This window comes from Canis lupus, chromosome 4, assembly GCF_011100685.1.
Source record: "Canis lupus familiaris isolate Mischka breed German Shepherd chromosome 4, alternate assembly UU_Cfam_GSD_1.0, whole genome shotgun sequence".
Classification (NCBI taxonomy): Eukaryota; Metazoa; Chordata; class Mammalia; order Carnivora; family Canidae; genus Canis; species Canis lupus.
In genome coordinates this window covers 2874416-2889965 of record NC_049225.1, presented here as the reverse complement: position 1 = coordinate 2889965, position 15550 = coordinate 2874416, and the positions used below count along the sequence as shown (strand labels likewise).

The 15550-nt window shown below is 38.7% G+C and overlaps 1 protein-coding gene across 5 annotated transcripts in view; it reads left to right on the top strand.

Moving 5' to 3' along the window:
* The window catches only part of RYR2 (ryanodine receptor 2), a 726942-nt gene that overhangs the window by 580698 nt on the left and 130694 nt on the right, over positions 1-15550 (top strand). For all 5 annotated transcript variants that reach the window (XM_038533815.1, XM_038533818.1, XM_038533817.1 and 2 more), the window contains 2 exons: positions 1121-1242; positions 7253-7302. In XM_038533815.1, coding sequence (XP_038389743.1) covers positions 1121-1242; positions 7253-7302 — 172 coding nt within the window. The remainder of the gene's footprint in view (positions 1-1120; positions 1243-7252; positions 7303-15550) is intronic.

The window sequence follows — 15550 nt, the reverse complement described above, 5'->3', positions numbered from 1 at the left end:
AGTTCAGGCAATGTTGCAACTTTCTAGGAAAATCACAAAAAAATTGTATTTTGCTATTATATATAAATATGGTATACAACATCATGGGGGGAAATGTAATCAGACAGACTTGAGTCTAAAAACTGATAGTGCCAGATATTATTACTTTTCTCATTTATTTTTTAACAGATATTTATCTAATGGGTGCCACAAAATCCTAAGTGCTAGTGATCCAGGAGTAAACAAAACAGAGCAAAGAGTAGTCATAGAGGCCAGGAAAGAGCAATAATGGGAAACAAACACAGCATGTCTGTTGTTCTTATATACCTTATAAACTCTTATGGAGAGAGACTAACTCAAAATTTAGTTGTTTTGCAAATGCTTTTTTGCAAAATCAAGTTTTTTTTTTTTTTTCTCTCTCAAGAACAGAGAATATGGGGATTTTATCTAGTTGAGGCAATCAATGAAAGATTATCTGATGGAGCGCCACTGGGCTGAGGTCTGCAGGAGTGGAGTGAATGGGTTATAGGGTTATGGACTTATGGAAGAACATTTCAGATACCGGGAATGGTTTGTGCAAAGCCTCATGGTGTGAGTGCACAGGGTGAAGAGGAGGAATTCGCCCCAGGCCAGCAGGATTAGCATCTAGGAATGGCAAGTGGGCTTTGAGATAGGCCAGGTAAGAAGTGAGGTAGGTAAGTGGCAATGTGACTTGGAGGAAGTCACTCACTTTCTGCACCTGAGTTTAATACCTAGAAAATAGGGATGATGACACCTACCGCACAGAGTAGTTGTTGGGGAAAATGAAATGATAGGACATCAATTGCAATCTCCACACATAATAGAGACTCAATAAATGGTAGTTGTTGATTATTTCTGAACCTATTGGGCACTGAACTATATTATATGAAAATACTAAGGATATTTCATTTTTGAAAAGATAGGAAAGTAATTCCACGCTGTTGAAAATGTGGAACATTCCCAGTAACCATGTCATGTCCCACACATGTGCCAATGTGTGGCTATACAGGGACTGGAGATAGGGTGAGCTACCAGAGGACCTGCTGGCTGTGGGGAGAACTCGGGCTACTCCAGAGCCTCAGCCCACTGTGTAGATCTCTTCTCTTTTCTTTTCTTTCAGGTGGTTCTTCCTTTAATTGATCAATATTTCAAAAACCATCGCTTATACTTCTTATCTGCAGCAAGCAGACCTCTCTGTTCTGGAGGACATGCATCAAACAAGGAGAAAGAAATGGTGACGAGGTAAACAGCTACACAAAATAAAACAGCCACACAAAATAAAGATTGTTGTTGAGTGAAGTGTATTTGCATTTGAAAAAGAGCTGCTGGGAATCCTAAGGTGGGAACATGCAGGGTGCCCACCCAGGGTCCCTGTCCCCTGGGCCCTTTGGAACCAAACACTGTGAGGATGCTCTCTGCAACTTAATATATGTGTTCTACATGTTGAGTCTTGTCTTTTATTTTGCTGCTAAATATAATGCTGAATAATAGGAATAAGGCACTCGATACAGAATCCACAAGTAGAAGCATCACTAGATTAGTATTTGTGATGAATATAACTTTCTTTAAAAATTCTCTGAATCAAAAAAATAAAAAATAAAAAAAATTTCTCTGAATCTATTATTTTTGTGAAACTGTTGAAAAATAAAGGCATTTTTCTTGAGGGCAAGACCCCACTTACAGAAATTCTGTTTTTCGATGTTTGCTTGAAAATAATGACCCATCTTGGAAGAAAATGACATAAAAATATGTGCTTTCTGAAGATTTCCCCTCACACCACTCAAGCTGGCATCTTAGTTTCTGTTTAAACCCAAGTATTTCTTGGGTTTAAACCCAAGTATTCCTTGTAGATTATTGGTGGTTCTTCTGGGTATTTCAAGTCTGATTTTTCAAAAATTCTGCCAAAATTTAGGACTCATGAGAATCGATTATTCAGCAAATCTATTTCTGTATTATCAAACTGCACAGGAGTCCATACCAAACTTTTAGATTGTGTTTGAAAAAAATTTCTATAAAAGCAAATAACCTTGACAAAGCAGATTTGACTTTAATGATCTGTGATATCATGTGATATAAGATTGCAACAGGGCTAAAAAACCATTCCAAACTTCTTCAAATGATGATCTTCCTGTGAAGTTGGTAACAGCAATTATAAAGAAATAGAGAATCCATCCAGTAGCACACTTTGTTTCCACCAGCTTTGTTACCAGAAAAAAAAAAGGAGTGAGAGGCTACTTTCCAAGATATGAGTCCCCTCCCCCTATCTCTTTGGCATGGTCTTTTTACCTCTTTCCCCAGGAGAGAGAGGCCCATCCCCCCTCATTTCACAGGCCCATCATCCCCAGTGGACTGGAATGTCTCAGCGGCTAGAAAATGCTAAGGCAACAAGTTACCTTTAAACACCTTGCACCCAAGGCTAGTGCAAGGTCTCCGAGCCCTCCCTGGGTCAGAGTGGCCTTTTGTAAGAGCAGCTTTGTTCACTGAATTGCTGTTGATTTAGATGTCATTCGGTTACATAAATTAAGAGACAATGTACTCAGAGGATATAGGAAAAAAATACAGATAAAATTATGCACATTCTGCTCTTTCCCTTCTCCCATATCATGTTTTGTCTCTATTATGTTTTCATTCTTAGAACTGTTCCCTGAGGACAGAAGTAACTAATTTTCCTTTGCCCAATTTTCCCTCATAGAATAAATCAGAAAAGCATTGCTGTTCTGTGCTAGCTTCAGTTGATGTGGTTTGGGGGCCCAAGATGCCGCTTCTTTATCAACACTGCACCAAAATATTTTCCATAATTTCATCTTATTTTTTCTTCACCTCCTGGAAAGAGGGTTGGCAAATTTTACTTTTCCCATTATGGACCTTGAGAGCTTGTTTGGAGGTTCTAGGAGGGGAGCGCAGCTACTCGTATACCCTTGACCGAAGAACGGTCCTCCTCTATCGGGGACGGTCGTCCTCTTCGACCGAGCGCGCAGCTTCGGGAGGGACGCACATGGAGCGGTGAGGGAGGAAGGGGACACCCGCCTAGCCAGCCAGATCAGCCGAATCAATCCTGGCGATCAATGGGGTGACAGATGTCACAGCCAGATCGCCCTCACAACTTTTATATATTTTTAAAGTTTTTAAAATGAAAAATCTTTTATAAGCATAAAAATGTATTTCAAAACCACTGGAATCACCATCTCAGTAACAAAAACCAACTAAAAATTTTGTTTGATATGTTTAAATGAAATCACTGAAATTTATAAATGTGTGATTTCTTACCGCTTCAGTTAAATATTATGTCAGTGAATAAAATGGGCAAAAAAAATTAAAAACAGGATAAAATACAACAAAAAAAAATGCTGGCCCTGCTACTGTGAATAAGCAGTCATGTCTTCATATACATGTTGGACACTGAAGTGATAATATTAATTTGTATTTAACAATTGTGTGTTGCAGTAGTTGTGTAGGTTGGAGTTAACATGCACACTTAAGGACGAGTTGTTTCCATTAGATGTTTAGATACTTCTTGGCACTAGAAATCATGTATTGAGCTTTTTCTATACTATCACATCTGTGAAAAAGAATAAGGGTGGCTTCTGCACTCTGGGAGTCTACTTGGCAGTACCTAAGTATGTGAGTATAAATATAATTCTGCTAGGAGAAAGACATGCAGTGCTGTGGGATTCAAAGTAAAGTGAGACCACATTGGATGAGTATGGATGAGCTAAAGATATAGGAAAGCCATGATCATTCAAAATTGATCTTAAAAACATGTAGGTCGTAGATTAAGAAGGGAAACTATTTGCATGTAGATAACAACATAAAGAGCGTAGAACATAGTAATTTAGGGGAAATGTGGGTTATGTAGATTGATTGTGGAATACTATAATTGACATTAATTGTCAGAATAAGGCATCTTCCTTTTTTCTTTTCAATTTTCTTAATTAATCTTTTTTACTTAATTCATTAGCCCTATGAAACCACTGGGATATAGGGCAGTCAGGCAGCAAAGGTGAGATTGAGAAGAGTCAGCTTGCTAGGAGGCCATGACAGTAAAGCAGGCTGTTGAGACAGACATGCTTCCTCAAATAGGTGGTTCTACCCACTGATTCATTCAACACATACTCCTGAATGCCTACCATGTGCAAAATGCCATCCTAAGTTTGAGACAAAACACACACTCACACACACACACACACACACACACACACACACACACAACAATGCAGTTCCTAACTTGAGTGCACTTAAAAGTGCAGCTGGGTACCTGCGTACATGCAGAGCTGACCACTTAGTAAGTTGTGATGAGTACTGGAAATGAAGCATGGACAAGAGAAAATCACAGGACATGGCACTGAGCCACAGAGCATGTAGAAAAAAGGAGGTCAACCTGGTGCTGGGTTTCGATGCTGAGTGATTGTAACAATATTGGTGGCAACAGCAAAAAAAGAAATAACAGAGTAACTAGTTTTGAGAAAAAGAGGTTAAATTTGGTTAAGGAATTATTGGAAGTAGAAGTAATAGCAGGTCTTTCAGCTAGAAATGTCCAGCAGGAAGTTGGAAAAGAGTGGTGTTCGTGGAGGGACCAGAGCAAGAAATGACATATTGGGAGATTGTCTGGATCCATGTTCTGCTCAGAGTTCTGAAAGCAGATGAAAGGGGAGTGGAGAGAGGAGCAAATGGTTCTGAATACCAAAGCGTGGAGAATATTCCAACTGAAGGGCTTTCAGAAGTGGGTTTTTGAAGAAGATAGAGAATGATTAATGAGGGAGAAAAAGGGGGAAATGCATTGCTGTAAAATAGAATTCAGGGTTTCCCAGATTGAAATAGTCGATGATGGCAAGTATGTTAGAGAGCTCTCCAGGACGGAGGTTGAAAAGGTTTTATTAGATTTGCTGATTGGCAAGTATTGAGAATATCTAGGGAGTGTTTCAGTAAAGCAATGAAGTGATAAAATTACAAAGCAAGGCATAAAGCCAAAGAAGTGTAGATATGTTATAAATTCTTAAGAATGTTAGTAATGAAGGGATATACAGAAAGGGGATAACAGTATTATGGAAAATATTTTTGGAGAAACTGTAGGTCAAAGCTTACATTAATAAAACCTTATAGTCAGTATAGAAACTGTACTCTGAAAGAGGATGGCACAGGAGAGGAAAGAGGCATAATATGTCTTTTGGGTGAACCTGATTTTCTATATATCTTTATTTCCCTCTGGTGGCACATTGGCTGCTGATTAGAGCACCCAAGTTAAGAAGCAGCTGCTACTGCAAGAAGTCATCTTTCTTGGACAGACTCTCAGACATTCAATACCCAACAGAATGGGATACAGAGCAATTCTGTTTTCCATCACAGCAAAATGTCCTAGGTCTCGATGAATTGGGCAAAATTATCTCCGGATGTTTCATGCTGGTACTAGAGAGTCTCGGTAAAAGGTAAAAGACATCGCTTAGAATAGGTTGGTGTACATAGAGGGATTCAAAATGTGTACAACTATAAGAAGTAATGACTCTTTCAGATGGAGACAGACCTTTGTTAAGGTGGCATGCATAAGGCTCAGCGGATGAGGGCACCTGGAGAAAGTTGCTTTTGTTTCATTGTCTTTTTTTCTTTACATTATAGCACAGGGATGAATAATGCAGGAGGCTAATGTCTCATTTTAAATTCTAATATCTACTTGAACAGATCATTGTTTTAAAAACTTTCAGAACTGCTAAGAGATTTCTCAAGACCTCAAATCCATCTACACATTTGTTAATGTATGTTCTCTTGGAAAAGCTATACAATGCCCTGTGTAATCAATGTTCATTAATACGTTATTCCACATTGTTACTGAAATGAGAAATGAGAGCCAAAACTTCCTGTTAAGAAGGTCAGTGTCACAAATGTCATTCTCTGTCTCCTTTCTCCCATCCTGCCATGAGCACGTGACTCCATTTTTGCCCATGGAGTAGTGTGTATCCCCAGTCCTGGTGAGTGTACATCTGCACACTGCTGCTTATGGGATAGCTTTCCAATACAAAATGGGACGGTCAGGATATCGCTGCCACTGCTATTGGGACAGTCAAACTGGGTGTGGGTAGTGCTGTACAAATGGATCGTTAAGGCTAGAGCTTTGGTAAGTTCTGGCTATGCAGAGCCTATGCTCTCGGAGAGCTCAGGAGTGTGTGGGTAAATGTGAAACTCATACCAATTGTAAGATGGGAGAATAGGTGTCATGGTAGAGATTTGCAAATGGCTCCTGAGAGAGGCTGGAAAGGGAACTCTTTCAGCTTGGGCTGGGAGTGGTGAAGGAGCCTGGGTATTAGCAAAAGCTTGTTGCAGTAGACTTGTGTGGTGCCAGATCCTGAGGGGTGGGTAGAGAGGAGTGTAGCAGGGAAGTGAGTGACGGGTATTCCAGGTAAGACCTGCAAGAGGCCACCAGACTGTGGATTTATTACAAGCCAGGACAATAGCAGGTCTTGCCCAGATTGTGGGGTCCGATGTAAGTGTTCGTACACACAGTGCTGTCGTGCTGAATGCTGAATGCAGGCCACCCTTATATCCTAGGGAGGACATAAAAACATAGGAACTTGGTCTAAAAGAGATAAGAAACAGACTCAACTCAAGCCTTAGCATTAAGAGGCCTTGGTTATCCCATCTGTAACGTTTTTCCCTGAGTGATTATCAGCTGTTCAAATTCTGTCTCTACTTCACTGCATTCATATTCACTGGATGCTTTGGTATATGTGTAAGGGGTGTGTGAACAAAAAGGAAAGTTCAAATGATAAACATACTGAAATTTAAAGTAACGTTTTATGCCCAAAGCACCATACTTCTGGTTTTAAATAATGTCCATGACAACAATAACAAAGATTCTAGGATTTCATGGTACATGTGGTACATGTGGGCAGATAAAATGCAAGTGTTTTCCTTGTGGTATTTGAGTAGTTATATTCTTGTGGAATTCATAGAGATTGCTTTTATATTAATTAGCTTTGCTTTCAAATTTTTTTTGGTTTCTTTACTTATAATATGTGCTTTTTTAACCATGTTTGTTATAGATATGCACTCAAAGATTCTTTCTTTAATACCTTTACTCCACATTCTGCTCAGAGAATCGATTCTTTCTGCGTGACATCATGTTGCTTTTTCCTGCTCATATATCAGCTGTTTATTTTTCTTTTCTTCTTCTTTTTTATTTATTTTATTTTAATTTCTCCCTGTCTTTTCTACCTTCCCTCCCCTTTTCCCCTTTTCTCTTTTGTTTTTCTTTTGTCTTCAGCCTATTCTGCAAACTTGGAGTTCTTGTCAGGCATAGGATTTCACTATTTGGTAAGGAGACCCTTGAAACAAATATGAGCATGGCCATCACTTGGTTTTCTTTGCCAGTTTTGCACTATGTTGTGTGCTGCTATGTTGCATGAATGCATGTTTGCATGGCTGCATGCATGGTCGTCATAGGCCAAGGTAAGGTCCTCGAGGTTGTTTGTAAGTAGCATTACTATGGTGAAATTGAAGACTGTAACTTTTTTATGCTGGTCCGAAGCACATTTGAAAACCAAAAGGTTTTATTATAAAGGAGAACATGAACGAAAGTGGCAGCTTCTGCCATATTTTATTTCAGAGGGGTAAAGAGGAACTGGGCCCTTGAACTTGTTTGTCTATTTCCAATAGGTGAAAGAATGAGCTGTCATAAATCAAAAAAATTTAACTGCACTTTTTTTTGTTGTTGTTGTTAATGCTCTTGACTACAGATTTACATGTTAACTGCATTCCTGACATTGGAGCTTCATAGTAGAGACAGTGAGGCAAAGACTTCACTTGGCAAGAGTGACTTTTTGAGACAGTTTTTGTGTCTGAGAATTCACATAACTGAAGTCCACACACCTGAGCACCTGCTTTTGGACTGCCATGCAGGGCGGCCACTCACTTTCCACAGATCCTCCTTGCTCTGGGGCAGTAGGACTCAAGTATAGCTGGCAGAATTTGTGTTTTCATTTCTGTATCTGCTTTTATAAGTCACAAAAGCAAATTTCAACCCTGTGTGCTATCGGTTATGAGACAGTGTTGGGGTAATTTCAGTCGTAAAATATCAAGTGTATTGATACCAATATTGTAAGTGCAATTCCATTTACAGGAAAAACTAAGGATTAGGTCATTTCTTTAAAAGCCACAGTGAATGAACTGAAGGATAGATGTGTATGTGTGTGTGTGTGTGTGTGTGTGTGTAAAGATACACACATACACTCATTTAAATTCTTTCTATGTTTTGAGAAATGATAGTTTCTGGATATAATTCCTTAAAGCTCTGTTTGGTTGCTAATTTTATTAGATCCAGTACTACATGCTCTTAAATTTCATAATAAGGTATGTTTCATTTAAATGGCCTGAGTTTTGGCATTAATGTTTCTGTTATCCCAAATCAATGGGCAGATTATCTTCAAAATAACTTCTAGTTGACTGCTATTTGTTTGACTTCTCTTCTACAAAGAAAAATTTCTGTGAAATTATGTGGACAGAATTGTTATGTACTCTTCAACTTTCTCGTAGTAACAGTGGATTCCAGTGTCCTCCATTTGTCTTATTATATATCATTTTGATGTGGACCCCTTTTTCTTAAGTGCAGTGTTTGCATTCTTATTAATGAGCATAGTAATACTTTCTGTTGTGATATTTCTGACTTCTTGCGTATTGTAAATTCTTGGTTTCCTGTGTTATGTTTCACTATAATTTCCTTTTAAAAACTTTTGAGGTGTTCCATATATAGAACAAGTGCACAAATCTTGAAGATAGCTTAATGATATAGTTTGTTGTTATATGGGTTATATACCCATGGGTTATATACCATTTCCTCAGATTAAGATATAGAACATATCCAGCATTTCAGATGTCTCCCTTAGGCCATTTCCCAATTTATAACCTTCTGCGAAGGAACTCTATGTAGACCTCCATTACTGTGGGTTAATTTTGCCTATTTAATCTCCTTGTTTTTTAAGGGTCTAGTAATTGAATATAAATGCATAATAACACTTGTCATACCTCTCAGTATGGACTGAGACTAGCATTCATTCCATCCCAATGTGATATTGATACTCCATTTAGGCATTGTATCTTAAATCTCTCAGCCTTTAAATACTATTATTTTTAACAGGAATTTACTGGAGAGCTACTATATGTATTTACTTCAGAAGTGTATTTGTGTGTCTTCTACATATTATTCTAGCATCTCTTGTTTTTATTGTTTCAAATTTGCTTTGGCATTTGCCTGGAAAGTAATACAAACCTCAAGAGGCCTTTGTTAATTACACATTTTCTAATACAGACTCATCCAATGATTGGAATCCTTAAGTCTTATCCATGTTATCTTTATACTTGACGGTTATAACCTGACTTTAGAACAGGACTTTGGAACTAGAACAGCTGAGTGATTTGGATGAGGAACTTGACTTCTCTGAACTTTTTTTTTTTTAACTAAGTTAAAATGACTACCAATCTTTGAGATCAATTGCACATAGCTGATCTAATATAAGATAATGAATGCTCAAGTGCTGTGGAAACTGTAACTTTACAGCTTTCTAATCTAAGGGATTCCTAGTCTGATTTGCACAGGGTTTTTTTTTTTTTTTCAGACTTTATTTATTTGAGAGAGAGAGAGCATGAGCAAACACACAAGCTCCGAGAAGAGGCAGACAAAGAGGGAGAGGCAGACCCTGCTGAGCAGAGAGCCCGATGGTGGGCTCGATCCCAGGACCCTGAGATCATGACCTGAGCCGAAGGCAGATGCTTAACCCTCTGAGGCACCCAGGCACCCCTCCACAGTTTTTATTTATATAAATCAAACTCCAAAAGAACTACACTAGGGGAGTTGGCTACTTAAAGTACCCGCACGACGAAGGCTTTTTAATCTACCCATTTCCAGAATGAAATGGGAGTGGTATACCATATATTTATTTTTGATGTATCAGTTCTGCCATTGTGGATTTTCCTAAAGAGAGAGACCTAATGATGTATATATAGTGGTCTTTTAGAGTCCTATTAATCTCTTATTTTTTCCTTTCTCCCTTTTTTTACATGATATCATTTTTCCGTATTCTGGTAGACAGGACACTGATGGTCAAGATGTTTTTCCTGTACTGACTTAGTTTTAAAAACTGTTCATGGCTTAAGGTAAGGGTAAACTAAGATAGTTAAAAATGGAGATTAGCAAAGAAACATTTGAGCTTTGTGTCTTAAGAACAGTGAGTGAAAGTAAAGACGTAGAAAGATACACATTAACCTTCAACATATCAGGAACGGGGGATTGGAGACACAAGGGGTTAACATAAGCCAACAGACAAAATACTTGACCTGATGGTGGCAATTGTCGGGAATTCAGGGTTTGGTGAGTAATGGACTGTTTATTCCAAGCTGGCAACCAAGTTGTCGCTAGACCTCCAGACTTCATCTGTAGTTGAAAGACTTTTCTGCTATATTAAAGATTCCCCAAATTTGAACTTCTATTTGTGTATATCTTTAACCTACTTTAAAATACCTTCTACACATTGAGACACTAAGAATTAAAGAGCTCAGTCATGTTTTTATCGTTCTTATATCTTTTTGAGGTGTTTAAACCGTTTCATTTTATATTTGAAGAAGGTAAGTTTTTAAAAAGGGTGAATAAGCCCTGTTCCCCCACAGAACAGTAGTTCTGGTGTATCCATTAAAAAACCTTATGGAAAAAATAATAAAGAAATTAGTATCTTCATTGTATATATAGGCTTTCTGTTTGAGTTCCAGAAAGCTTACCAGTGATTGTAAGTTGGTGCACTCTAGTATTTGAGAAAATGGTTAGAACATGGATAGGACCCAGGCAAGTTGAGAAGTGGTATGGGTTCCATTGGCCATTTTCAAGGACCCTTTGTTAACTAGTGAAATAATGCTTTTAATCCCATCATTTTCTCCCACTTTTGCTGAATAGAAATCTTGATTACTCATGTCAAGGCAGTTAGAAAATACATATAAGCCCTCCTGTTACAGCCCACTTAAGCCTTTCAGTCAGTTTTAGAGGAAGCAGAATCCATAACTAAGCCTCCAGTAGGGACAGTGATGATGCCACAGGTATATTCATATTAGGGTTCCTATTTTTTTTAAATATTTATTAGAGAGAGAGTGCGAGTGAGCATGAGCAGAAGGAAGGGCAGAGGGTGAGAGAGAAGCAGTTCCCCACTGAGTAGGGAGCTCGACACTAGACTCGAGCCCAGGACCCTGGGATCATGACCTGAGCCAAAGGCAGATGCTTAACCGACTGAGCCACCCATACATCCCGCATATCAAGGCTTCTTAAGGACTTTATTTTTATACATGAAAATAAATCTAATGCCTTAATGACATTCATTCGATGCATTCAGTCAATAAACACTTAAGTGTGTTCTGCTATGTGGGAGGCACCCTTTCAGGCTGTGGGGGTAGGAACAGGAAGATTTCTACACCTCTCCACTGTGACCACCCCCAGGCCAATCCAGGTATCTGCCACTTGTCCTCTTCCAAGAGCAAACTGACCATTCTGCATGAATCTCCTTGTTCTTCCAGACTGTGCTCGACAGCAGTCGAATCTTCCTAAAACCCAGTCTCTCCTACCACAGTCCTGCATATTCAGTGGATTCCCTTTTCTTGAGAATAAAAATTCTGGGGGATCCCTGGGTGGCGCAGCGGTTTGGCGCCTGCCTTTGGCCCAGGGTGCGATCCTGGAGACCCGGGATCGAATCCCACGTCGGGCTCCCGGTGCATGGAGCCTGTTTCTCTCTCTGCCTGTGTCTCTGCCTCTCTCTCTCTTTGTGACTGTCATAAGTAAAAAATAAAAATAAAAAAAAATCCAAAAAAAAAAAAAAAAAAAGAGAATAAAAATTCTGAATCTGGCCACAGTAGTGCTTCATAAATTATCCCCTGTGTACCACTCTATCCTCGTGTCTTGGCACATTCTCGCCTGCCCTCTATGCTGCTGGTTAAGTGGTCTTCTCTCTGTTCTTCAAAGTGTTTTATTTCTTTCTGTGCAGGGTCTTTGCACATGCTGTAATTCCCACCTGGAATGGGGTCCCTAGACATAACAGTCACCTCTCCAGTCCTCCACACCCATAATGGTTTAAACTACCTATCCTTCAGACTTCAGTCCAAATAGTACTTACTCTGTCAGGAAAACCTTCCCTGATCTCCCTGATTTTACTCCTCTCTCCTATTACAACATTCTTATAGCTCTGTGTACCTTTCCTTCATCCCAGTGACGATGTCGCCAGATTCACACATCTCTCTCTCTCTCTCTCTCTAAACCTCTCCTCTCACTGTGGGCTTATTGTTGTATGCGGAATCTGGCATGTAGTAGATATTTTATCAATATCTGATGACTGAATGAGTGAATCCACTAGCTTCTGCCTTCAGGAAGCCTACAGTCTAATAGAGAAAGAGCAGACACTAAGAATGCCTAAATAAGAGCTCTTGACTTGGAACTTTCTTACACTCATAAATAACTGAAATTTTACTCTTTTTTTTTTGCTTATGAAATTATTTAGAAAAAAAGTACCCAATTATCCCACAACTCAGAAGAATCACATTTATTTTAATTCCTTAAGCTGTCCGAGAAAACACTTTAGGACACTTACATTGAAGAGGAAATAACAGGTAACTAGAGATTCTTCAAACACGATCATTAAGCCCAACCAACAGTGATCCTTTCAGCTATAGGAATGATTCGAGAAGGCTGGCACAAAACAGTTACCATTTGGAGGCCTTTTCTATGTTCCCATTTTCTGGCGAATTTTTAATGTATCAGTGAGATAGCAAATTGTCCAGAGTTACTGGAGAGTTTTCAAATTTGATGGCAGAGAAGCTTCTAAGAATGCCTGGAATAGAGCAAGCACTCAGTAACATAATGAGCGTAACACTCTAAAATTTCTCTGGTTTGCCCTCTGACCCCAGAACCCTATGTAGCACATTATTAATTCCACTCCAGTATTAGCTGTAGAGATATGGAACAAGATAAGTATTGTCATCTGTTTAAGTGAAGCAGTAATTCTTGTTAAAATGTTGAGTTTTCTCCCCCTAGGTAGGGATGCCTGATTTAAACTGCTGCATAAATCTTAATGTTGTGTTTGGAAGTTTCAATCGTAAATTCTATCAATTGGTATCTCTCCCTGATTAAAAAATTAGTGGATTAAGTTTATGTTGCTCCATCTGTTACGTGCCCACTCCCAAAACCCATTCAGATGTTTAAAATGAGGACTGCTATCTTGTATCAGGAGATAGTAGCAAATTAGTCTGTGTATGTATTATCTCTAACAATATTCAGACCATGCTTACTTTTGTTTACTAGGACATATAATGAAAGGAAAGTTACTTAAAGGACTCAGAGTCTCTGAAGCTAGTATATATCTGAGAACTGAATGTGTCATTACGTTGGGGATTTCGTGGTCAGTGATGCACGGTCTGCTACTTCTGCTGGTTATTGTCATCACTTGTCATTTAGGTCTTTCCCTAATGTAATAGTTCTGTGGTTTGGTGGCAGTATACAAGTCAGAAATGAGAGCTCTTCTGGGTTTATATGTTATATAAAAGAATAACTGTTTTTTTCAAAGAGTTTATTTATTTATTTTAAAGAGAGAGAAAGCACAAGCAGGGGGAAGGGCAGAGACAGAGGGAGAAGCAGACTCCCCCCTAAGTGGGGAGCCCAACATGGGGCTCTATCCCAGGACTCTGGGATCATGACCTGAGCCAAAGGCAGGTGCTCAACCGACTGAGCCATCCAGGCGCCCCAGAAGTAACCTGTTTCTTAGTGAGAGATATATGAGGTCAGAAATACCGGAATAAATAAATACCTATAATAAAGATAATATCAGAAAACCATATTAGAGTGATACAGATATTTCTTTCCTTTTTTTTTTTTAATTTTTATTTATTTATGATAGTCACCCAGAGAGAGAGAGAGGCAGAGACATAGGCAGAGGGAGAAGCAGGCTCCATGCACCGGGAGCCCGACGTGGGATTTGATCCCGGGTCTCCAGGATCGCGCCCTGGGCCAAAGGCAGGTGCCAAACCGCTGCGCCACCCAGGGATCCCTATTTCTTTCCTTTAAAGATATCTCTATCAGAGAATGTCCTGACTTTTGCGTAAATGAATAGAATATGGAATTATGTAAAATATATTTTCAGCTCAACCGAAACTTCTCACTGAGTGAAAGTTTCAATAATTTTATTCTGTTTAGTTGTGCAGATTTCAGAAGTGATAAAGTCAGTGGCACTTTCCAGTTTCTCTCTATCTCATAATTTGAGAGAAATTTGTAACTCTAGCATAATTTTGTTCCACATTATTAATGAGGATTTTGTCAAGATGAATCATTTCTTCAGAGGAGAGAATACGATAGGTATTACTGCAAGTCACAAAAGAAGGGAGAAGAACAAAACTTAGAATGGTTGTTACTGCTTTCACAATGGAAGGAAAGTCAACATTCTGCTAATATTCATATACTGATGTATATCAGATTGCAAAGCAGAAGCAAGACGTTGTATATCACATTTCAGAAAACACTGATAACTCCTGAGTTACAGAAACCTTATATTAAAAACTACAAAACAATTTGGGAGTAAAATACAAAAAGAGTATTTTGACTCTCAAACATCTTTAACTTTGTTATTTTTATTTAGAGAGTTGTAGCACTGTATAGAGTTAGTACAAAGATTTTAAAAACCAGACACTTGCTGTCTGTTGCTAGTAGATTCAGGGATGAGTTACAATTTTAATTATATGTCTTTTATGCTTACACACTGATGCAAACATACAACCTTGAAGACAAAGAGGCAATCCACAGGTGTTTTTCTAAGTGTTTGAGGACAAGGGAAGTAGTTTGGACCTTGAAAGAGTGTGAGTTGAAAAGTATCAAACTTCTGGTTTTTATTCTAGTCTGAGTAATGAAGTAATTACATGAAAATACAATTATCACTTTAAAATTTTACCATCATACTGCACTTTGTCTTTCCTGTTCTTACTGATAGCATGATGGACGTTTCTAATGATGGTCATCTGGAGAACCTTAAGAAGGGCAGAGTGTGGGCAATTCTTATTTTATTTGAAACCCTTACTAAAAACTTTACATCTTTGAGACTAACCATTTAGGTTACCTTTTACCTCTGCTGGTATTACAGATACTTTTGCTTGGTCTACACCACAAAATGTTGAAAATTCAATGAACACTTTTCCTTCATCTTTTAGGGTCTGTTCCTCACCATTTTTCACACTGAGATTCTTCCCTTCAAAGTTATACTATACCTCACATGGAGCACACCAAAATGTGTCGATTCACGGAGCTTATGGCTTGTGACTTGACAATCACAGAACATTCACATCTATCATGTGCATTTTCATTTGACCAACAGAACTTTTCTGGCCACTGGTACTGTTTCCTACTCTTCACAACTTACAATATTCAACTGAATGCCTGCTTTATGCCTGACACTGCATATGCCAGTCCTAAGGGCTGGCCTTCAGCAGGGAACATAAATCTCATCTCATGAGTTCTTACAGATGGAGGTTTAAAATACCCCACCACTCCTTTGGA